The following is a 22,881-nucleotide window of genomic DNA, read 5'->3' as shown; positions in this document are numbered from 1 at the left end:
ATTTCTGTAGGATTTGGATAGCCCTAGAGGTGCAAGTAAGGTGGGTTGGACCGGGTTTATAATCAATCAAGGCTGATCCTAAAATTTGGTCTTAAGGCCCGAGCCAGAACCAAGCCTAAGGTCAAGCCTGATTTTCCCAACCTGAGCCCAACTCGTATTGTAATTTGATGCACTTGGGTTGGGCTTAAGTTGGTCAATGACACACACACACACACAAATTGGGTTAAAATTTTCATAATTCGAATCGAGTTGGATCAGATTCGGATATCCGACATACTTAATAGTTTCAAATTCGAATCACCATTTATAAGATCTGATCATATCTTCGAGTCAGATCTTGGATTCTGCTATCTGATTCGACTCCGATCCGATCTGTTTGCATCCCTATGATAACCTTATAAGAATTTAGTCATTTGCACTGTTTTCAAAACCGGACCGGACTGGACAGTCGGACCAAAAAAACCGGAAACCAGTCACCTGAACTTCACAACAAACCGCTGAACCATTGATTTTGGCCATCAAACCGCTGAACCATTCGAACGGTTTTGACCGTTTTCCAATTTTTTTAATTTTTTTAATTTTTTGTCAGAACGGACCGATCATTCAAGTCAAACGGTCGGACCATTCAAACCGGTAACCGAACCCCTGACCGGTTTGGTCACAGGTTCGTTTTTAAAAACCATGGTCATTTGTCAACCTGACAAGGCCGCGGCTACATATTCACGACGATGCATTACTGTGGTGTTGATAATGAAAAATTGAAAATAACAAGTCAGGCAAGAAGATTTCAATCGAATGTGAAAATGCTATTAGTCAATATTAATTATATGTCTATACCCTCTTTGGCCAAACCAGCAACGGGGAGTCCTCTGTATGGACGGAGCAGTGGTTTCCTTTTGCATGGGGGGCCAACCAGTTCAGCCATCTATGCTTGTACTCGCAACAGTTTGATGTTTTATAAAGGCAAAGTTTAAAAATCAGCATTAACCCAAGCAGTTGAACCTTTTGATCCGAAAACTGATCATGCTACCAGTTCCCATCATCGCCCAGTCCGTTTTTTACCACAAAAACGTTGATTTGGTCAAAAAAACATCAAGCTGGATGGTTGAACCACTGAACCATTTGACCCATACAATAGTTTCGTGGATTCACAGCAATAAATATTTTGTAAGACAACTGGAAAACCTCGTGTTAGGCAGTTAGGACTTTTTTTAGCAGGGACCACATCTCCATGACAAGGGAGATACGGCAGGGTATGTCAAACAACTACAAGCCTACAACCTCACAGAGATAAATTGGACATCGAAGCTGTACAATTCACCAGCTCGGTTGGTTCACTCTCACTGGCAGAAAAACTAAACCTAGTTAGTTCACTGGTAGCCGGTTCAACTACCAGTCTATCAAAATGTCAATAAAGAAAAAGAGAATGATTTCTGGACAGAACAGAAAGAAACTTGTATGTTTGATACAGTCATATAGAATTACTCGTTTAGAGTTAGTCGATGCATAACAAGAATATTATCTTTATGGTTAACCACAAAAGAAAGTTTTGGAGTAACTAGCTAGGTTTGGTTATCCAAAATTCTGATCAGTCAGCTTTGTCCCTTTTGAACTTGAATAGACGGTATATTAGTGCCAACAACCATTGCCAAATGAGGATTATCCAATTGTTTGTCTTGGGCTTGGGTTCAGGTCGTGGTCCGAAAATTCCCTTGTATAACTCTTTCTGTTTCTGATAAACAGCCTTCTCATGTTCAGCAAGTAAACGGAGCTCCCTTGTAATTGCCTTATCTTCAGGTGCAAATTTTTGGGCTTTGAGAAAATCATCCCGGGCAGAGTCTGTCTGCCCAAGTTCTGCTCTAGCTTTTCCTCGTCTGAAAAGTGCTTTAACATTATTTTCATCCTCTGCCAACACCTGAGAGCCCAGCATGGAATTTGGTAATAACCATTTTAGACTTGTACTTTCTTAAATAACAATCATTATATTCATCATCTATCAAATACAAAGAGACCACCAATGGAATACTGCAAGAATGTTTTGTGAATACATTAAAACTAGGAAGGCCTTCCATTTGCAAGCAATAACAGCTAAATTTGAGATTGAAGACCCGGGATGCATGGGTTGGTGAAAAAGATGAACAGGATGAAAATTGGTTGAAACATAGAAAGTGATTTGGGTCCTTTTTTGGCTAAGGGAAACCACAATTGCAATACGCAACTTGAAAAGCATGGAAGTCCCAAACAGAAACTAAGGTTCTTACATTGGTAATAAGTGCTGATAAGAGAATGTCTTAAAATAATGAAGTGCTAAACCTCCCAAACAATATTGTTACAATAAAATCAAGATGAAGTTCTTTATAATTTTTTTATGGAGAAAAGGAAGATATTATGCTTGCTAACATAAACTCTTGGGGAAAAAAGGTGCAAAAGAATAATACCTTGAAAGAAGAAAAAATGCAAGTACATTATAGGAATTCAAATGTGTCAATAGGTGAATTACCGGATCTTAGGAGAATGATAGATTGGAAAGTTTAAGAAAGCTAGTTTCTGGTGAAATAGTCAAAGACAAAAAAGGGCAACAGCAATTTTCAAGGGAAGATATACTTACAATGCTACATTGCCCAATTGCCTCTTCGTAGCGTTTTAACTTTATTAAGCATGCTGCCATGTTAAGGTGGCATGGATTCTTCACAGCCAATGCCATGTCTCGGTACTTTCCAAATAACTGGAACATGAAGTCATCTCCCATGTATGCTATGGCCTGACAGGGATCAGATTCATCAGGGCAATTTCTTGCATGAAATCAGAATGCCAATGTTAAAAGACTAAAAAGAAAACAGAACAAGAATCAAGGGAATAGTGAGCCTATGACCATTTCATACTGTTGCATAGCCTCCTCCAGTTTGTCATCCTTAAAATACGCATTCCCTTCCATCTTTCTCTGGTCCGCTGCTCCAATCCTCTCCTCTACTGTCATGTCACTGCGAGCTTTCCCCTGAAATGTGTGCCACAGTTTATATAGTCATCATCTAAGAAATGCTCTAGCTATGAAAGGTCTTAGATGGCAATATGGCATTTGCATACAGCTGAATTAGAGGCATTGGAGAAACCAAGCAGCAAAACTTACTTCTTTGACTTCATCAAAACCTATAAGCTCAACTTCATATAAAAGATCTGCCATAGGTGGAACATTTGGAAAAGAAAAGCTTCCATCTTTGCCATAGCCTAATTCCCAGCCAACATGGATCAGGGCACGCTCACCAGCTTTCATACTTGAGACACCAATCCCCAATCCTGTCATCTCAATTTTCTCTGGTGCAAAATGGGAGGGGGGGGATCATAAATGATTAAAATTCTTTATCAATACTGTAAAAGCCTTGTATCATTTTTCTAACACAACCTAGAAGCAAAATTCCATGAAGAAAGTGCAAAGGTTTTTCCTCAGAAAAGGATTATACACGGCTTTTGTACTTCAACACGTCACATATGTTAAAGGGGCAGAGGTAGAGTCAACCTGTTGTGCAGGACATGTTATTTATCTCTTACATGTGCCCACTAGCTGTATCTATATAATATTTTTTTTACAAAGTTCTAACCATGACTGGTTTAATGGTAAGTTTGTTAACAAATCAAGTGATGAATATCTATTTGTAGAAAAAAAATGACAGGCAGTTGAAATATAAATCAAATTTGTACAAGTTTGCCCAAGTTATTGGTCAAGAAAAAAGCTGATTTATTTTTCAACCTTTATAATTTCTTTTTTCTATGCAAATGGCTGTTACAATTAAATGCTTGCACAGAGCATGGTTAGGTTCTATTTTTTGAAGGAAAAAATAGAAAGCTTCATTAAACTGAAAAAGAAGTACAATACAAATCAGTTGGTTGTCAAGTTGACAAACCAACCAATGTTACACCACTCAAACTGAAAATAAATCTTCATTACAGGGATGCAACTCAAGAGTGCTCCAAAAGTTCTCTAACAAATTGGCTTTGTTCACTTTATCAAACTCTGGAAGCCGTAGAACCCAATCTGATATTGGATTACTGACTGTTGGTAAATGTTACTGTTAACAGCTGTTATTTTTCCTATGTATAGTACCACAGGGGTACTATTGTACTTTTACTCTTTTTTATTTTAGTTGCTGTCGCCCTAGTATATATATATTAAAAAAGCTGTGCCGCCAGCAGTATCTTTTGCTCTCAGTTCTCTCTTCTCTTTTCTTCTCTCTCTCTTTTATCTCTTCTTCCATTCTTCTCTCCTGCATAACATGGTATCAGAGCAGGACTATCAGATCTGAAAGGAGAAGTCGAGTGAACAGCTTTTTTCTTCTTCACACCAGATTTCCAGATTTGCCGCCCTCATCTGCTGTTCGACTGATTGAAGATCTCACACACTGAAGTAACTTTTCTCTCTCTCTCTCTCTCTTACCTTTTTTTTCTGGTCATGTGCCAGGGCAGAACCTGTACTAGGTCTGCCGATTGGATGTGAGGTGATCAGCACCTCTTTCTTTCCTTTTTTGTGGGTTTGACTGATCCCTGTGAAACTGTAGGTCGTGAGGACCTTTTGTGTGCTGCAACAGCAGCTTTTATGGTGAACTGAGAGCCAGAAAGTGACCAATACCTCTTGTGTGCTGCAACAGCAGCTTTTATGGTGAACTGAAGATCAGAAAGTGATCAGTACTTGCTGTAACAGCAGTCCTGTTGATGTGTAGGTCAAGAGATGACCCGTATGCACTGTGGCAACACTTGTGTTGAGCTTGTAAGTCAAGAGATGATCTGTTAGTGCTGTAACAGGACCTGTGTTTTTACAAAAGGAGGTGTATTTCTGAATTTTTTTTTTTTTTTCCGTTCCCCCTCAGTGTTGAATTTCTTTAAGGCTGTGTATCCCATTTAAGAGTTGTTTTTGAATCTGAAATCATGAGTGGGGAAGATTCTGCTACATCCGGTGTTTCCTCAATGCTGAATAGAATGAGTGGGGGTGTGGACCTATCATTTCCCATGGCTGTTATTCCTCTTGATGGTTTAAATTATTTAGAATGGTCAAGAGGGATCAAGTTGTACATCACTGCAAGGGGAAAGATAGGTTATATTAATGGGAGAATCAAAGAACCACATTCTGGGAGTGCTGAATATGATAGATGGAACCAGGAAAACAGCATGGTCATGTCTTGACTTTTAATTTCTATGCAACCTCAAATAAGAAGGAATTTCATGTGGGCTGAAACGAAAAATGAGATATGGGAACAAGCAAAATCAACATATTCAGAACTGCGACACTATGCAAAAATCTACCAGCTACAGGCAGAATCGTCTACTTGTAAACAGGGGGAGAGGTGTCTATCTGTGTACTACTCAGACTTGACCTCTGTTTGGAAGGAGTTAGATCATTATCAGAGTGTGGACTGGAAGTGTGACGAAGATGCAAAACTGTACAAAAAACTTGTCTCCCAACAGAGAGTGTTTGCTCTCTCTTACATGGTTTGAACCCTACATATGAATCTATCAGAGTCCGGACCCTAGATAGCAAGGATCTTCCATCAGTTCAGGAAGTTTATGCTCTTGTACAATCAGAAGAAAGTAGAAGGAATTTGATGAACAGTTTTGGAGGAGATGCAGTTGCGTTGGCAGCGAAAGGGAGTGTTACTACCAGTGGGGGAAATACTTCTAAGAAGGGGGATCTTCAGAAAAAGATGGATGACAAAGACAAGTTGTGGTGTACTCATTGCCAGAAGCCCTGACACACCCGAGACACATGCTGGGGTCTTCATGGGAAGCCGAAATGGGCTCAAGATTTGAATAAGAAGCAAGGTTCAGATATGAATAAAAAGTTAGGACAGCAAGGTACAAGAAAACCCACTATGGCAAACATGGCTACTCAGGAGAATCAGCCCCCCATTCATACTGTGACTCAAACACATTTATCTGGATCTGACCCAAGGGAGGATATTATAAATTCCTTCTGTGACCATTTAGAGCTCTATGGTAGAGCAATTCGTCAGATGGATGCTCCTCCCTCAACTTCATTTGCATCTACATCAGGTAACTCTGCCACAACTTTCCATGTTGCGTCTCATAACCCTGACGCTCCCTGGATCATTGATTCTGGAGCGTCAAAACACATGATTGGTACGTCCTCTTACTTTCAAACCTATCACCTTCTTTCTGGAAGAGACAAGGTGAGACTAGCTGATGGATCATACACTACCATAGCTAGTCAAGGAACCATTTCTCTCCCTCTCGGCCTTACCCTCTCCAATGTTTTACATGTTCCGAAATTTCCCATTAATTTGTTCTCTGTTAGTAGTATTACTAATTCCTTAAATTGCTCAGTGACCATTTTCCCTTCTTACTATGTGATCTAGGATCTGACCTCGGGGAGGACGATTGGTAGAGGATGTATGGTTGATGGACTTTACATGCTGGAAAATAAGGCTGGTCTTCAAGTCATAGAGTCTAAGGGTCAATCCTGTAAGAGTCAAGTTTATTTATGGCATTATCGTCTTGGTCATTTATCTTTTGAGTCTTTGAAAGTGGTGTTTCCAGAATTGTTTAAGTCAATGTCCGTTTCAGATTTCTCTTGTCAAACTTGTCAATTGAGTAAACAGTGTAGAACTCATTTTCTTCCAAAAAATAATAAATTTGAATTTCCTTTTCACATTGTTCATTCTGATGTGTGGGGCTCTATTACTTTACCATCTAGGAGTGGCTACAAGTATTTTATTACCATTATTGATGATTATTCTAGATATACATGGGTATATCCCATGTGGACCAGGGATGAAGTACCAAAAATTATCCAAGATTTTCAGTGGATGGTCTTCACCCAATTTCAAATTGAAATCCAAATTTTTCAGTCAGATAATGCCAAAGAGTATTTTCATAGTGATCTCACAGAATTTTTTGCTTCACATTGTTCACTTCACTATAGCTCTTGTGCCCGAACACCACAACAAAATAGTGTTGCAAAAAGAAAGAACCGACACCTCCTTGAAGTGACTCGGGGTTACTACTCCATATGAATGTCCCAAAACGCTTTTGGCTTGAGGCTGTCCTTTATGCTACCTACCTCATCAACAGTATGCCCTCTCGTTGGTTAGAGTGCAAAGCCCCACATCAGCTTCTTTTTCCCAAGGCCCCTCTTCCCATTCCTCCTCGTGTGTTTGGTTGTCGTTGCTTTGTCCAAAATCTGTCACCCACTTGTGGAAAATTGGACTCTCGTGCTATTGCTTGCATATTCCCGGGGTACTCCACTCAAAAGGGATACCATTGTTTTGATCCTGTTTCTCAGAAATTCTATGTTTCCATGGATGTCTCTTTCTTTGAGAGTGAGCCTTTTTTCCCTGTTTCTCCTCAGGGGGAGAGTAGGAATGAGGAGAAACTGGTTCAGCTCCCTCATCTTCCTGATCCTCCTCCTTTTCGTGTCTTCTTTCGTCGTCATAAAGGCCAATCAAATTCAAGAGCTGTGGAAAATCCAGAAGTTGTACCTCCAATGCCATTAAACTCTTCGGGGGCGGATCATACTCATTTAGGTATCTTGGTCCCATTGATGTCCTTGACCCCATTGCAATTGATACCTCTGTTGCTAATGACCTTGACCTTCCTATTGCTCACAAGAAAGGTGTTAGATCGTGCACCACTAAACACCCCATTTCCCACTTTGTTTCCTATGAAAACATTTCACCCTCTTTTCGAGCCTTTCTCACATCCATTGACAGTGTCCCTATCCCTAAGAATGTGGCAAAAGCTCTTTCAGTACCTAAATGGACAAATGCTATGAAGAAAGAAATTAATGCCCTTCATAAATATGGAACATGGGAACTTGTAGATCTTCCTAAGGGAAAGAATCCAGTTGGATGTAAATGGGTGTTCACAGTCAAACATAGGGTTGATGGCACGGTGGAGAGGTATAAAGCTTGTTTAGTAGCAAAGGGGTTTACACAAGTGTACGGAGTTGATTATGCAGAGACCTTTGCACTCGTTGCTAAGATGAACTCCATTAGAGTTCTATTCTCTCTTGCTGCTAATCTTGATTGGGATCTACATCAGCTTGATATCAAGAATGCATTCTTGAATGGTGACCTTGAAGAGGAAGTTTACATGATACAACCCCCTAGTTTTCAGGCTCAAGGCAATGAATAAAAGGTGTGCAGGTTGAAGAAGTCTTTATACGGGTTGAAACAATCACCGAGAGCCTGGTTCAGCAAATTCCATGCAGCGGTTCAGCAGAAAGGATACAAGCAATGTCAATCTGATCACACATTGTTTGTGAAAAGAGAAGGTAAAATTGCTGCTTTGATAGTATATGTTGATGATATAATTATCACTGGTGACTGGAAGGATAAAATCCAAAAGTTGAAGAGTTTTCTTGCCACACAGTTTGAAGTAAAGGATCTAGGTCCTCTAAGATACTTCCTAGGAATTGAAGTTGCCCGCTCAAAAAGGAGTATCTTCATTTCCCAAAGGAAGTATGTCCTAGATTTACTCCAGGATACAGGAAAAATGGGAGTGAAGCCAGTTGATTCCCCTATTGATCCTAACCATAAATTAGGTGACAACCAAGGTTAACCTATCAAGGATGTGAAACAATTTTAGAGACTTAAAGTGAGATTGTTATATCTTTCTATGACCCGCCCAGACATTGCTTATGCAATTGGTGTCCTTAGTCAGTTCATGCATGCCCCTATGACCACTCATCTTGAAGCAACAAAAAGAATCCTCCGATACCTTAAAAGGTTTCCAGGTGCTAGCTTGTTGTTTCAAAGGCACGGACATTTGAAAGTTGAAGTGTATACTGATGCTGATTGGGCAGGATCCCTAAATGACAGAAAGTCAACTAGTGGCTACTATACCTTCATAGGAGGAAATCTAGTTACCTGGAGAAGCAAAAAGCAAAGTGTGGTAGCTAGATCCAGTGCTGAAGCTGAATATTGAACAATGGCTCATGGAGTGGTTGAAAGTATGTGGATAAAGAATCTGTTGAGTGAGTTGGGTTTTCCAGTGGACAGACCTATGACCCTATTCTGTGATAACAAAGCAATCATAAACATTGTTGCTAACCCTGTGCTACATGATAGAACTAAACACATCGAAGTCGACAAGCATTTTATCAGAGAAAAGGTTATCACAGGGGAAGTGTGTACTCCCTATGTCAGCTCTGAGGATCAACTTGCAAACATCTTTACAAAAGGACTACACCACTCACGGCATCATGATTTATGTGACAAGTTGGGCATGATTGACATGTATGTCCCAACTTGAGGGGGAGTGTTAACAGCTGTTGTTTTTCCTATGTATAGTACCGCATGGGTACTATTGTACTTTTACTCTTTTTTATTTTAGTTGTTGTCGCCCTAGTATATATATTAAAAAAGCTGCGTCGCCAACAGTATCTTTTGCTCCCAGTTCTCTCTTCTCTCTTTTCTCTCTTCTTCCATTCTTCTCTCCTGCATAACAGTTACCTAAAAGTTATTATACCTGGATACCTGTACAAGGGTGTGTTGAGTCATGTTGTACGATATGTATTGGATTTTGAATCCACTGAAAAGCTAAATAATAGGATTTAGGGGAAAATGTCATATTCAATCGATAATACCCTTCCTAGAGATTGTCTGGTTAGAATCTTAAAACCCGAAACATTTTAGAACTATGAGTATCGCACCTTTGAGTTGTGCAATATGCAAAAATTGTGTATCACACATATTGACACTTTGACCCATGAGTGTAGCTAGAGCATAAAATATAGTGGGGAATTTTGCATGATGACAAGTATGTCGGATGTGATACCTTACTCTTGAATTACCAATTGTGAAGCACATTTTTATGGGTATTTGACATGCATTAAGATTTAAGACAAAGTCATTCCTATTGGTAAAAAGCACAGTTTATTAATATGATGGGAAGAAAAAGGCATGCCCAGCATTTCATTGACTTCGAAATGGAAGGTATAAACAAGCTAAATACAACAGAAGACAACAGCTACAAGATGGCTAAAAAAACCCTTAAAATAACGTACTATATACTTGCTAAACACCTGCTGTTACAAATAAGTCTCAGGTCAAGGTGAACTCCATAACATTTCTTCCCTATCTCTGATCATTAAAAGAAAACTTTATTGAGATAGAGAAAATAGTGTGCATCCTTGTTGACCCCCATCTTGACTAGACTGTCTGCTAGGCTCTAAGCAAACCTGTGAATCCACCTGAATGAACAGTTCAGACTGGTAGATAAAGTCTTTTCCTCTCCCATTTGGAATCTTAAACACCAAAGTCCTTCAGTCTTTGAGAGAAACCAACTGACCACAACTTCACAATCTCCCTCAACCACTAAGCTACTCCACTCCAGCTGACCATATTTCATCCCTATTAATTCCATGTATTGCTAGTGCATCTGCTCTATGATTTGCTGTTCTAGGGTCCATCTCAACGAGAAATTCAGATTGCCCACAAGAAGTTTTGCTTCTCTTATTGGAAAGCTAACATGTCAAGGACCGTTCTCTCTAGTAGTGAATGTAGTGAATTAAGATTTTTCAAGTCTTTTTCCTTTTTTTGGACAACTCTAAATGTTATTGTTTTAATTAAAAGAATAGCATATGTACAATATGCCAAGCACCCTTGGTATAGGCTGGTGAACAATCACCTATCCCATCAAAGAATTTCCAGATTACATTTCAGCTCAAAATAAATGTTCCCTCATTGCCCCTTGTTTGGCAAGCCCTTCAGCCAAACAATTTGCCAATCCCTTTACCCAACAAAAGGTTCAATTTTTCTAACTTTTTTTTGATAACTATGACTTCCTAAACATTAAAGGGTAGAAGATAAAACAGTTCCATTGCTTCAAAAATGGTCATTTTATGCCATCAAATTCTTTAAGGATAATTACCCAGCATCAGAATAGGTTTTCAATCTTACTAATGATCACAGCTGCTGAGCATTTATATCAATGAAATACTTGTTTGTTTCTTTCCTTCCAGAAGGGCAAGCAGCAAATGGAAGTACATACATATAATATTCCCTCTATTTTTTTATAGGTCATAGAATATTTCCTCAATGACTGAAATTTGATATCTGCCAAGAGGATATCAACCTTGCCAAGTTTTCAGGTAGCACCCAAGACCTGGAGAACATTGAGGTGCAAGTTTAGCAGGCTGAGCCAAGTTAAGGCTCAACCAAAGTCCAACCCTAAGACTTGGGCCTAAGGCCTGAGCCCAAGGAAGCCAACCCGAGCCCAGCCCGAACTAAAATGTGACACTCAAGTAGGGCTTAGGTTGGAACCAGGCTCAGGTTGGTTAGTGAAGATCAAGTGGGCGCTTTTTTTTTCGACAGGAAACAGTAACTTTCATTAGATAAAACCATAAGAAACAACTGTCACCTTCCAAAGTAAAAGGTGACCCCTGAACAACAAAAATCTTACAAAACTGCACAAAACAAAAACTCCCGATTCACCCCCTGTTTTGCTAGGTAGTCAGCTAAAGCATTTGCTGACCTCCTAGACCAATACACTTTTGCATCCAGCTCCCTTGTGAGGCTCAATAAATCCCTTACCTGTTGTCTAAGGGACCACGTTCCCAAACTGTTTGATTGCAGCCATCCTACTACTAATTTTGAATCCCCCTCCACTTCCAACTGTTGGAAACCCAATTGCTTGGCCCATCTGAGCCCCTGGAGGAGTGCCAAAACTTCAGCTCTAAGCGAGTCCCCCACACCTATTGGGCCAGAATACAGAGCTAGGATTTTTCCTTCCGCATCTCTAAACACACCCCCTATTCCAGAAGGTCCGGGGTTCCCAATAGAGCTGCCATCAAAGTTCAGTTTGACATGACATTGCAAAGGAGGGGACCAAACTGCTTGTATGGTAGGTGATGAAGTAGAAGATATTGCTAAAATATTCCAGCCTCTAATCAAATCATCTGTAGAGACATCCTTGAACAAGTCAAGAGTTTTCAGCCAATGTACTGCCTTGATGGTGATCCCTTCAATAACTTCAGGAGCTGATTTTTCTTTCCCTTGGAAAATCCTATTGTTTCTCTCTTCCCATACTGCCCACAAGATAGCTGCCCTCGTTCTCCACATCACCCTTCCTTTCTTCTTTGGTTGTCGGAAAAAGCTAGGGTCAAATAAATCCGCCACACTTGTGGGAGGATTCCACCTACAATCAAAGAGAGAGGAGAACCAATCCCAAATTAGAGCGCTAAAAGGACAAGAAATTAATAGGTGATTCACCGCCTCACCATTCCTCAAATAAAGGCTACAGACATGAGGTGACAAGCACCAATTTGGTCTCTTTCTTTGAAGCACCTCCAAGGTATTGATTTTTTGGAGAATCACTTCCCAACAAAAAGCCCTTACTTTTGGGGGGACCGGAGCGCTCAAACTTCTTTAACAGAAAAAGAGGAAACCGGGTTAGAAGGACCAAAGCATTGAAAAACAAAGAACAAGAAAAACTACCTGTAGAAGTTTCTGCCCAAACTCTACTGTTCGGAGAGGAGTGGTCTAGAAAAACTGAACTTAGAAGAGAAAAAATATCAATTGCTGACTCCACTTCTGAGTCCCTCAAAGCTCTCCTTAGTCCCTAATCCCAAGAATCCCCAGAAGTACGAAAAGAAGAGATAAATTGAGATTTTTTCAAAGAAAGGGAATAAAGGTTCAGGAATCTATCCTTGAGAAGAGATTCCCCAATCCACAAGTCCTCCCAAAAAAGAATTTTATTACCCACACAAGCATCATACCTGATGAAAGGATAGAAGAAAGGCAATATACCAACAATATCTTTCCATGGGGAAAAACGCGAAGCCCTTGGGTCGAGTCCAGTGTCCCATCCATTTGTTGCCATTCCATGAATACTTCTTATCGCCTTATGCCATAGACTCTCTTGCTCCTTAGAAAACCTCCATAACCATTTGCCTAACAAAACTACATTTCTTATTCTAATATTTCCAATCCCTAAACTCTCTTTGTCTTTCTTTCTAGACACCACTTCCCATTTTACCCTATGATCCTTTTTGGTATTTCCAAGCTACCACCGAAAATCTCTCATTATTTTTTCAATCTAGTTTGCAATCTTAACAGGCAATTTGAAGGTAGACAAAAAGTACACTAGCAAATTTGCTAGTGTTGATTTAATTAGAGTGATTCTACCCCCCAAAGAAATGTAGTTCCTTTTCCAACCCGCTAGTCTTTTTGAGAATCTTTCCAAGACTGGGTACCAAAAGCTAACAGACCTCGGATTTCCTCCCAAAGTTAAGCCTAAATACTTAAGGGGCCATTCACTTAGCTCACAACCTAGAGATATAGCCAACGATGCCACCTGACCTTCTTGCCTATTAATTCCAGCTACACAGCTTTTATTCCAATTTACTCTCAAGTTGGAGACCTTTTCAAAAGTCTCTACCAAGACCTTTAAATTTTCCAACTCCTCCGGATCTCCTTCACAAAAGAGAATCAAGTCATCAGCAAATTGAAGGTGGGTTGCAACTATTTCCTGCCTCCCTACTCTCCACCCTCTAATCAAATTTCTAGCATCGGTTCTAGTAATTTGGACACTCAACACATCAACTATCAGGGTGAAAAGGAAAGGAGAAAGAGGGTCCCCTTGTCTTAATCCTATCTTTCCCGGGAAGAAATCCTTGGCTACCCCATTTACTAGAATGGAGTAGTGACATGAAGAGATACAGCCCTTAACCCACATGCACCACCTTTCTCCAAATCCTCTGATGCTCAATACTTCTAGTAAAAAGTCCCAGTCCACCAAATCATAAGCCTTCTCCAAATCCAGTTTGCAAATCAGACCCTTTTCTCCTTGTCTTTTTCTGCAATCCACACATTCATTGGCAATAAGGATCTGATCAATAATTTGTCTTCCTGACACAAATGCCCCTTGGTTTGGAGAAATCAAAGAAGGTAGTACCTTTTTTATTCTTTCTGCCAAGACCTTTGATATTACCTTATACATACTACCAATTAGGCTTATGGGCCTAAAATCCTTTGGGTGGTTTGCATTTATCTTTTTAGGAATCAAAGCTATGAAAGTAGCATTGGCACCCGAATTTATCTTACCTCTCTCAAAGAATTCCAAGAAGACCTCCATTAAATCACCACCTATAATATCCCAACAATCTTGGTAAAAGGCCACCGTAAAACCATCTGAGCCTAGGACTTTAGATCTTTCCATTGAAAAAATAGCATCTCTTACTTCTTGGACTTCAAAATTCTTTTCTAGTTGATCCATCAAAACTCTATTCCCAGGTAGCCAATCAAGGTCAGGGATTTCTTCTCTCTCTCTTCTTGGGCTTTCATAAATGGATTTGAAATGCTCCACAAAGTGGGCCTTTAGGCCAATGAATTAAAAAAAAATGCATTAAACCTATTTAGCACTACAAATTAAAACCATTAACTAGAAAATTTGTACATTTCATATATATGCATGCATGCATGTATGCATGTATGGGTAATTGGGTTGAAATAGTGAGAAATGATTTTGAAGGGCCCAAATTGGATATTGGACATGGTACTGAATGGAACAGAATGGAGGAATGTGATTCATGTAGCAAACCCCATATAATTAGGGCAAGGCTTAGTGGATTTAAATAAAAAAGAAAAAGATTAACAGGACCAAATTTCCATTGCAAAACCATCTTTTTAACTGGATAAATAAAAAGCTCTATGCATGGAAGGTGCTTTACACTGAAAATCCCAAGAGACAAACAAGTAAGCTAGGAATCACCCTATGGATCGGTTTTTGTTATTGGCAGTTCAAAGAACAAAACAGCACGAATATTGAACCTCCTCCATTGATTGACAAAAGAAGGCAAACCCCTAAGTGATTAAGTTCACATTAGGGATGCAACTTGGGCAGGCTCAGGTTGAGTGTTTGTTAAAATGTGAATGGGCCTAGCCCAATGAAGTGTACATTCTTTAAGTCAGGCACCTGACTTGCACCTCTAGTTCAAATAGAGAAACAAAATGCTTATGATCATTCCTCTTTTTCTGGTTTAACCCCTAAGCAATTAAGTTCATACAGACAAGAAAACTGCCGAATGATTATTCCTCTGTTTCAAGTTCATAAAACAAGTAGGAATACTAACAAATGGCAGATTTAGGAAATTATATCAATCATCAGAATGAACTCATGATTTACTTGCAGCAAGAAACTTCCACACAGAAATCAAAAATAGAAGCAAAAGAAAAAGTTTCCTTTGGACTGCAAACTGGATAAATACCTTTTCCCAAAACCAATTCAACTGGTCGTTGTTCTAACCATGTGTCTTCAAACTTGTGTTGGGTGCTTTTAGTCCATGCCCTGTAGTGCACTATAGGAAAGGCAATTACCCAATTTAAGTCTTTAGGACACAAGTTAGCAATCACATATCTTGAATAGATCTACCATAAGACAAGATTAGCTCTAAGTTGCTTTGTGAATTTGATAAGCATTTTAACCTGTAAGATTCAAGTGATAAAAACAGGAAAAGATGAACTTACCTCACTAATTAAAAGCTTAAATTATGACAAAACTAAAATTCTAGCCATTTCCTAGTGCAGAGTCCTTTTTTATTCTTTTTAAGATTAGAAATCTTCACCAAGTATTCAATTTCACAAGGATGAAGAGAAACACAAAAGTCGCATAAAAAATAAATTGATGTTCATTTTCCTGATGATAGTACATACTGACAGCTTTTTCATACCATCACAGGGTAGATGTATCTTTTGAAGTCACATAAAGCGTGTAAATATGCCCAGTGTCTGGTATAGAAGCCTATGACAGCTTTGCAAAGGGGTCTAGAAGCATGCTAATCTTGCTTTATGGGGTTGATAGTAGGGCGTATTTTAACACGTTTTAGAAAAAGGAAAAAAAAAAAACTTTTCTTTAAACCAGAAGATAGTTCTTTAATTTAAGATTTTAACATATGCAACAATGAAACATACAAGTTATATTTTCTGTTCTCTAGCTCTTTTTGAAGTTTGATATAGAAGAGAATTACCCCCAACTGGAAAAGTATCTACCTACATTTTCTGTAATCTAACTCTTCTATCTATCAAATTGAAGTAAGGAATTTGTTTTTTCAATACTTTTTTTTGGTAATGAAACAAAAAAAAATTCATTAGCTCAAGCCCTCAAGGGGGGTAAGTTTTTTCAATCTATTAACACAGAAATGCAACATGCAAAGAAATAACAAACACTCCATGATGTTACTTACAGAAGCACGTTGAATACTTGGTTGGTTTTTGTCCATGACCTTCCTTGTTGATTTGTTTTGTAACTTTCTCATGAAGAACTTCCACTTCTGAATCAACATTTGGGGGACCTTTTGTATCTTGTGGAGGTTCTCCATGCACAAATGCAGTAGATTCAGTAGTGATTTCATTATCACCACCCTCGCCTGTCAAAAAACAAGAAGTATTATTTTTTCTTTATTCACCAAATCATAGAATTTTATCCTTTTTAGTTTCCTTTTTGATTAGTGCATTATGTTGTCATCCTAATACCAGGAAGAGATACAGCTCCATTGATAATCTGAGATTTCTCTCTTATATGCAGAGGAGCAATAAAATGTTGGCTCTCTATTAATATTTAATAGATGAACAAAAATAGCAAGAAAATAAGGCAAAATTATTTCAAATTCCAGTTTATGATTTTTTTATCAGCACCAGTTTTATGATATTTAGGAAATAAGGTTGTTTTTCTTCTAAGGATTTCGAATAGAAATAAGCATTTAATAAATCAATTTCATGTCAAACTAAAAGAACAAGGGTGAAGACACTGTTTTATTTAATGTAAGAGGGAGAAAACAGAAGAAACAAAAAAAAAACTATTCATCCTTCTCTTACTTCTTTTCTTTTTCTCTTCTCAAAACCCTCCGATCTTTTAAATTTCAATGGTAACACTTTAAAGCAAAGTATAATTGATTTATCTCTGTGCTAGGTACTCTAGCTAGGTCTGGACGGGAAGTTCTTTTTTTTTTTGTGTGTGTGTGTGTCACTATAAGGTGCCCACATTTTTTTTGTGCATGTGTTCCATGGAGGAATGATATTGCACGTATCTGTATATTGATGCACCTCTGCTAATATAAACCTCATTTTGGATGTATTAATACATATATGAAAAGAAGAAACAAAAATTCTTGGATAACATTCTGATTCATTAATAAGCCATAAGCTCTCTTCTTTTTGGTATTTGCTTCAGTAATACAGGAAACACATGCAGTGACAGACTATGATGACCAGATATAAGTACTGACATAGACATAGATAGCAGAAAATGGAGATACAACTCTCCATTTCCTAAGATCCCATACATGGATAAGGCCTTAGGTACAAGTTTAATTTGCTTACATCATGCTTTTATATCCAGTTTTTTGAAGCCAAGGAGCCATTTGATAATGACTGAAGTGACTGAAAGGAATGACTTATTGCTTTGTCATTTACTGGATAAAGATATTCATATAATAAAATATTTAGGAATGTAGTAATCAACCTACTATGACATTCAGCCATTAAGGAGCTCACAACCTATTTGATGACTTATTTGCTAAATGTAGCAAGTCTTTCAGTTTAATCACTTCAGCTGTTATAAAGCACACTTTGGACATGTTCATACAGTATCTGGTTTTGTATCGGATATGTATCAATTTCCAACATTGGTAAACTAGGGATGTAATAGGTATCATGGATCACAGGTAGGAAATGTGAATCAATTAAGTAGCAATTTTTTCAAGAAAGAGTAAAGTTTATTGTATTATATTGAGTAAGAAGTGCTCCAGTACAGAAAGGAACTGTACAGTGCAGGAGATGGCTGTACAAACATAGAGAATACACAGATTATTTGTTGTAAGGTTAGAAGCTTGGGACCAAGAAAAAATCTTTGCCACTATATCGTAGATCACAGTTCATCTATTTGAGAGGATTTGCATTCAAAAACCTTGCTATTCTTCTCTATCCAAATGGTCCAAAGAGCAGCCGCAAGAATCATATCCCATACATGCTTGCCATTGCTTGAGAGGCCTTCTAGATTAGATACCTACCTACAAGAAGTTTCTTTCTTATAAAGAATTCATGTGGTATATTATGTTACATTATTCATCAACATAATTGATTACCTAACATTTGGCTGCCACATTATCAACAAAAGGGAAGAATTAGAAAGTTAAAAGCATTACATTGAATATATACTGGCTACGGTAATCCCAAGGTTCAAAATTTTGTCACATATTGGCCCTACGTATCGTATCAGTGGGTCACCAATAGACAAAATATGAGTGTTTCAGGATTTTGACCTATTTCAGGGGGCAGACAAGCCTAAAACCTACCCCCTGACCTATTTTGAAAAAAAAAAAAAAAAAAAAAAAAAAAACTAGAAAAGAAAAGGTGGGTGCATGGTTAAGTACCGATACACCCCTTGCACTGTATTGGGGTGTATCAATACTTTGAACCTTGTGTTATCCTCCATGAATTTATATCTCTAGTTTTGCACCCACAATTGTTCCAACTTCCAACTACCACTTATACACTTTACAACAGTGACGGTTCTAAACATCTGCCACAGAAACTAAACCAGTACATCTTAGCCTAGTTCCATAGCCTTCAGCTAGATTAAACCTATTCTAACCAGTAACCACATAACAACACAATAACTCAATAACCATTACATACAATGAAAAACTTAAATAGTAAAGTCTTTGAATGACTACTTAACTTTCATTACACTTATAATATAGGCTTACAACTTACAAGTTACAATTGTAAGGAAACTGAGAAAATAGGCCCAACCTGCAACATATTACATTCTTTACAAGGATGCTGGTCCTCATTTTATGGAGATTGAAATTAATTTGTTTTGGGCTCGCCCATGACCCAACATGTCAAAAGAAAAAAATAATTAATTAATTAATTAATAACAATTAACAAGACAATATTTGGACTTTAAAGATTAAAAATTTCATTCCAGATAGCAACAGAAACTGCAGATATGCATCTGAGAACTGAATGAGTGAACATATTTTGTTTAAAGTTCATACTTGTTCTGTATAATTAATTGAAATTATATTATTAAATAAAAAACACAAAGAAAAGGAAGAAAGAGAAATCCACTTGAATATCTTATTTTGTTTAAAGAGGACAAAGTCTGCTAAATCACCAATTGAATGACTTTGTTCATCCTGAACATCCTCCATTGCTCAAAAATTAAAAATCCAACTCGTATGCTCTCTCACGGATGTTACTCTCAAACTTCTGCAAGAAATGAAGCAAACTGAACTAAGTAAACTAACAGGAAGAGCAAATTAAAGCCACAATTCAATCAAAACCTCCTTCACAGACTCCAGCTCAAAACTAGAGGTTTATCCAAAACAATTACGGCAAGATTAAATCAGAATGCTTCAATAAACACACTAAGGAAGATCAAACGACGTTCACTAAAGCCTTAAAAAGATGGCAACAAAGAAAGGGAGAATGAGCATAGTCGAAGTAAGAAATGGTGAGTAGATCGACCGATCTAAAGGAAACGAAGAGAACATGGGGCACTTAGTTACTCGCAGTATCGACGAATCTCTCGAACTAGGGCTTTAACGCAGCAGGTCAGTGACGCAGAGGAAGACTTCAGTTTTCAGGTTTTGTACGACCGATGAAGATTCGAGAGTCGGACTCGGAGATCAACCCACCCATCCGTTGAATATTAAAATAACTGGAGACCAAGAGGCAAGAGGGAGAAGTTTTGAAAAAAAAAAAGAAAAAAAAAAAAAGGAAAATTAAAACGTTCCCCGTGGCCGCGGGTGTCACCCGGTCCAACCAGGTCAAAGAAATTCAACCATGAGGTAGGGGGTGGATTTGAAGCAAGTGATTAGTAAATAGCTTCAAATATTAATCGAACTAACCTCACAAATCTAATCGAATCCATTCAAATGTTGATAAAAGCCAAGCCCAAATCCAACCCATGAACACATCTAGTGCCGCAACAGTTCAAGAATTCGAGGCCTGAGCTGCCAGGAATCATGCCACAGGGGATGATAGGCTGATGACGTGGTGCTCGATCTACAATGTCAACAAAACCATATATAATAGCTTCGATATACCAAAATTTAGAGCTGCGATTGCTTCATTGGAAATTGGTGATAGAATGAATGGATCCCCGAAGAAGGGAGGCCATGGTGTCAAGTTCACAATGTCTGATGACGGATACTCCAAAACTGAAAGTGGATTCGAGAAAGAAACTGTGGATTTCAATTTGAAGATCCGGAGGATGACGCTGATGCAAATAAATAATGATAACTAAGCCATCTGGTTTAAAGTCAATGACAGATTTTGAGGATTTAAAGAGTAATTAAGAGTATTTTTGTTTTTTAATCTTTAATTAGTCTTTAACGTTAAATGATTTAACAAAGTAAACTTAAGTAGTTTAGTGAAAGTAATTAACCCAATAAAGGTATAATATCTGTAAAAGTTTAACCAATATAAACACGTGAATTTGAATGAATACCAGATTTGTATTCGTGTGATCCTTTGATAGTAGATCTTGCTCAACTCAGTACGACCACTCTTTTCTTGCCAACACGGTATAGGAAAATTGAAAAAGGCTCTAAATCAACCTCTACAAGAACGTCGTTTTGTTGCAGTGCCGTCCGCAAAGCACTTGTTTTGTCAAATCAAACATAGCATAAATGTTTTACTTTGAAGGAAAAGGTAGGGAAAAGAAGGGAAAGACAGGGAATCTATACAGGTTTGTAAACGTTTCCTTACCTTTCCCTGCATTTTCTTTCAAACCAAACATAACATAAATGTATATCCATTCTCTCGTATGGAGGAAAGTTATTAAATTAGTTTGATTAAAAAAAATTAAAAGAACCTAAGGGGTGGCGTTTGGGACTCTAGGGATGCCTGAACATAGCATAACTTATGCTTTTTTTTCTTGTTGAATTCAAGTCTATTACTACCAAATGCCTATAACTACCGTGTATGAAACATCGCTATCTAATTAAATTCAGATTAACTAGAAGGGTACTTTGGGACCATTTAATTAAATTCAGATTAACTAATAAATTAACTGTATAACAGGCTGTAAAACCAATGACAGTACTCCACCCTAAAAATAAAGTACATGGGACTGGGATCCATGTGTTTTATGACTGGTGCGGAGTGTTATTATTAGTTATCAGCATTTTCTTAGGTACTGACTACTGACCAAAATAAAACCCAACTCTTAAGCTTCTATTAGTAGTTTCTGGCTCATCTAGAAAGTCTTCCCCCTTGGCCAAAAAAATAGATTGTAAAGAGGGTTCATGATGTTGCCTGAGGTTTCAAAAACCAATCTGGAAATGGAACCACCTTGCAGCAATTTCCAGGTCAACAGTAGAGGTGAGCAAAAAAAACCAAAAACCTGAATCGACCAAAAAAGCCAAACTAAAAAAATCGGTTAATCGAACTGGTCGGTTCTGTTTCGGTTTGGTGTTTTTAAAAAACCGAAGATACCGATTTTGGCTAACTAATATAGAAAAACGGCGGTTAACTGAACCAACCGATATGCATATATTTTTATATATTTTATATTTTTTTATATATTATAAATTAATAAAAATGCATTATATATAAATATATCAAGGTTCAAAATATCGATACGCCTGATACACCGGTAGGGGTGTATCAGGCGGTGTATCAGGCAAATCGATACCCTTTTTTTAATTTTTTTTTTAAAACCGGTTCAAGGGGCCGGTTTAGGGCTCCTCCACCCCCTGAACAGATCAGACCCCGATACCATATCGAAGGGGTCGCGGAATGATTAGTATCCGTCAATACATGTCGATACTTTGAACCTTGAAATATATATATAATATGATATATTATTTATTATTTAAAATATAATATTTTGTATATATTTATAATTTTTATTATATGTTTATATATATTTTTATAATATATATTGTAAAAATTAAAAAACCGAAAAAACCGACAAACCAAACCAACAGTTAACCGACTGGCTTCGGTTCAGTTTCAGCTTTAGGTTTTCCAAAAACCGGTTGTACCAGTTCGGTTCCCAAAAAAGCCCTACGCCGTGAACACCCCTAGTCAGCAGTCAACCGCCTGGGTTGAATGGTTCAAACCGTGGCAGGGGTGATTCTGTTCACCGTGGCTGGCATTGCAGCGATCTGAAACCTGAGAGCTAAGATCCTCTCTCTCTCCCATCTCCGTCTGTCTTTTATCCAGATCTCAGGTTTACAATTTCTAGTTTTATTTTTTTGGGTTATTTTAATTTTTAAAAAACTTCAATATTTTTCATTGAAGTGTAAACAATTGTCCAGGTCAAACAGTTCAGTGGTCAAACCATCTTGGTCAACAGTTTGCTGATCAATTTGGGCCACGGGAAAACGGAAGCAGATAGGTGACCAGTTTCTGGGTTGAGTAGTCCGACAACCCGGATCAATGACGATTTTAAAACCATGAATTGTTGCCTCCTAAGTCTGAAGTTGTGATGGGAACTTTTCAGTGGGAGAATCGGTAGTTTATATTGCCCCCTAAGCTTGGGAATTGGGATTCTGTGTCTGTGTACAAAAACTCTTGTATTGTAATTCCAATTCATAGGACTTCGTTACAGTTACGCCAGATGCAACAAGCACAAAAAACAACTCCCAGACTTTGGGTTCTCAGTGTTATGACTAATTGTTTGATACTTAGATACGTATGATGCAAGCTAGCATGATTTAGAAGCATAAGAGTCTCTATTTTTGATAATCTCAAAAATCCTTGACGCTGCTCAAAACTAGCTAGGCAATCTGCAAAACATAAAAAAAAGTCCAAAGAAAATTTCAGATTTACTGCTAAATAGCATATTTCCAAATGGCTCATACGCAAAATAATCCCATGACTAATGAAAGAATTGGAGATGTAAACAAAATATTATCGA

At 38.0% G+C, this 22,881-nt stretch overlaps 2 protein-coding genes across 11 annotated transcripts in view; both read right to left on the bottom strand.

Annotated features, from left to right (window-relative positions):
* Positions 1–1,430: 1,430 nt before the first annotated feature.
* Positions 1,431–19,678, bottom strand: TWD1 (FKBP-type peptidyl-prolyl cis-trans isomerase family protein). Of its 3 annotated transcripts, none has more exons than XM_010258863.3 (8): positions 19,520–19,678; positions 19,126–19,220; positions 16,190–16,372; positions 15,215–15,304; positions 3,128–3,312; positions 2,873–2,995; positions 2,609–2,761; positions 1,431–1,915 (listed from the first exon to the last, which is right to left on the bottom strand). In XM_010258863.3, exons 2-8 carry the CDS (start codon positions 19,160–19,162, stop codon positions 1,589–1,591), a joined length of 1,098 nt encoding a protein of 365 aa, XP_010257165.1. In that variant the 5' UTR covers positions 19,163–19,220; positions 19,520–19,678; the 3' UTR covers positions 1,431–1,588. The 3 variants fall into 3 exon arrangements, with proteins under 3 accessions (XP_010257165.1, XP_010257166.1, XP_010257168.1); XM_010258864.3 differs by having other exon boundaries at positions 19,479–19,663; XM_010258866.3 differs by having other exon boundaries at positions 19,503–19,663.
* Positions 19,679–22,457: 2,779 nt separating this feature from the next.
* LOC104597385 (1-acyl-sn-glycerol-3-phosphate acyltransferase LPAT1, chloroplastic-like) overlaps positions 22,458–22,881 on the bottom strand; it is a 28,073-nt gene continuing 27,649 nt past the window's right edge. For all 8 annotated transcript variants that reach the window (XM_088891608.1, XM_019197830.2, XM_019197836.2 and 5 more), the window contains one exon: positions 22,458–22,750. The gene's annotated coding sequence lies outside the window, so the exon portion shown is untranslated. The remainder of the gene's footprint in view (positions 22,751–22,881) is intronic.

This window comes from Nelumbo nucifera, chromosome 7, assembly GCF_055504915.1.
Source record: "Nelumbo nucifera cultivar China Antique chromosome 7, China Antique-T2T, whole genome shotgun sequence".
In the NCBI taxonomy this organism is placed as follows: domain Eukaryota; kingdom Viridiplantae; phylum Streptophyta; class Magnoliopsida; order Proteales; family Nelumbonaceae; genus Nelumbo; species Nelumbo nucifera.
Note: the sequence above shows the minus strand (reverse complement) of the source record. Positions and strands in the feature narration are given on the sequence as shown.

What these genes read in the sequence shown, in the direction of transcription:
- TWD1 (XM_010258863.3), bottom strand. Translation starts at nt 19,162, where the DNA reads ATGGAGGATGTTCAGGATGAACAAAGTCATTCAATTG. An exon ending in TGAATTGGTTTTGGGAAAAG is followed by an intron (nt 3,313 to 15,214) that starts GTATTTATCCAG and finishes ATTTTGCACCAG; the next exon opens with AGAAAATTGAGATGACAGGA. An exon ending in CTATGCAACAGTATGAAATG is followed by an intron (nt 2,762 to 2,872) that starts GTCATAGGCTCA and finishes GATCCCTGTCAG; the next exon opens with GCCATAGCATACATGGGAGA.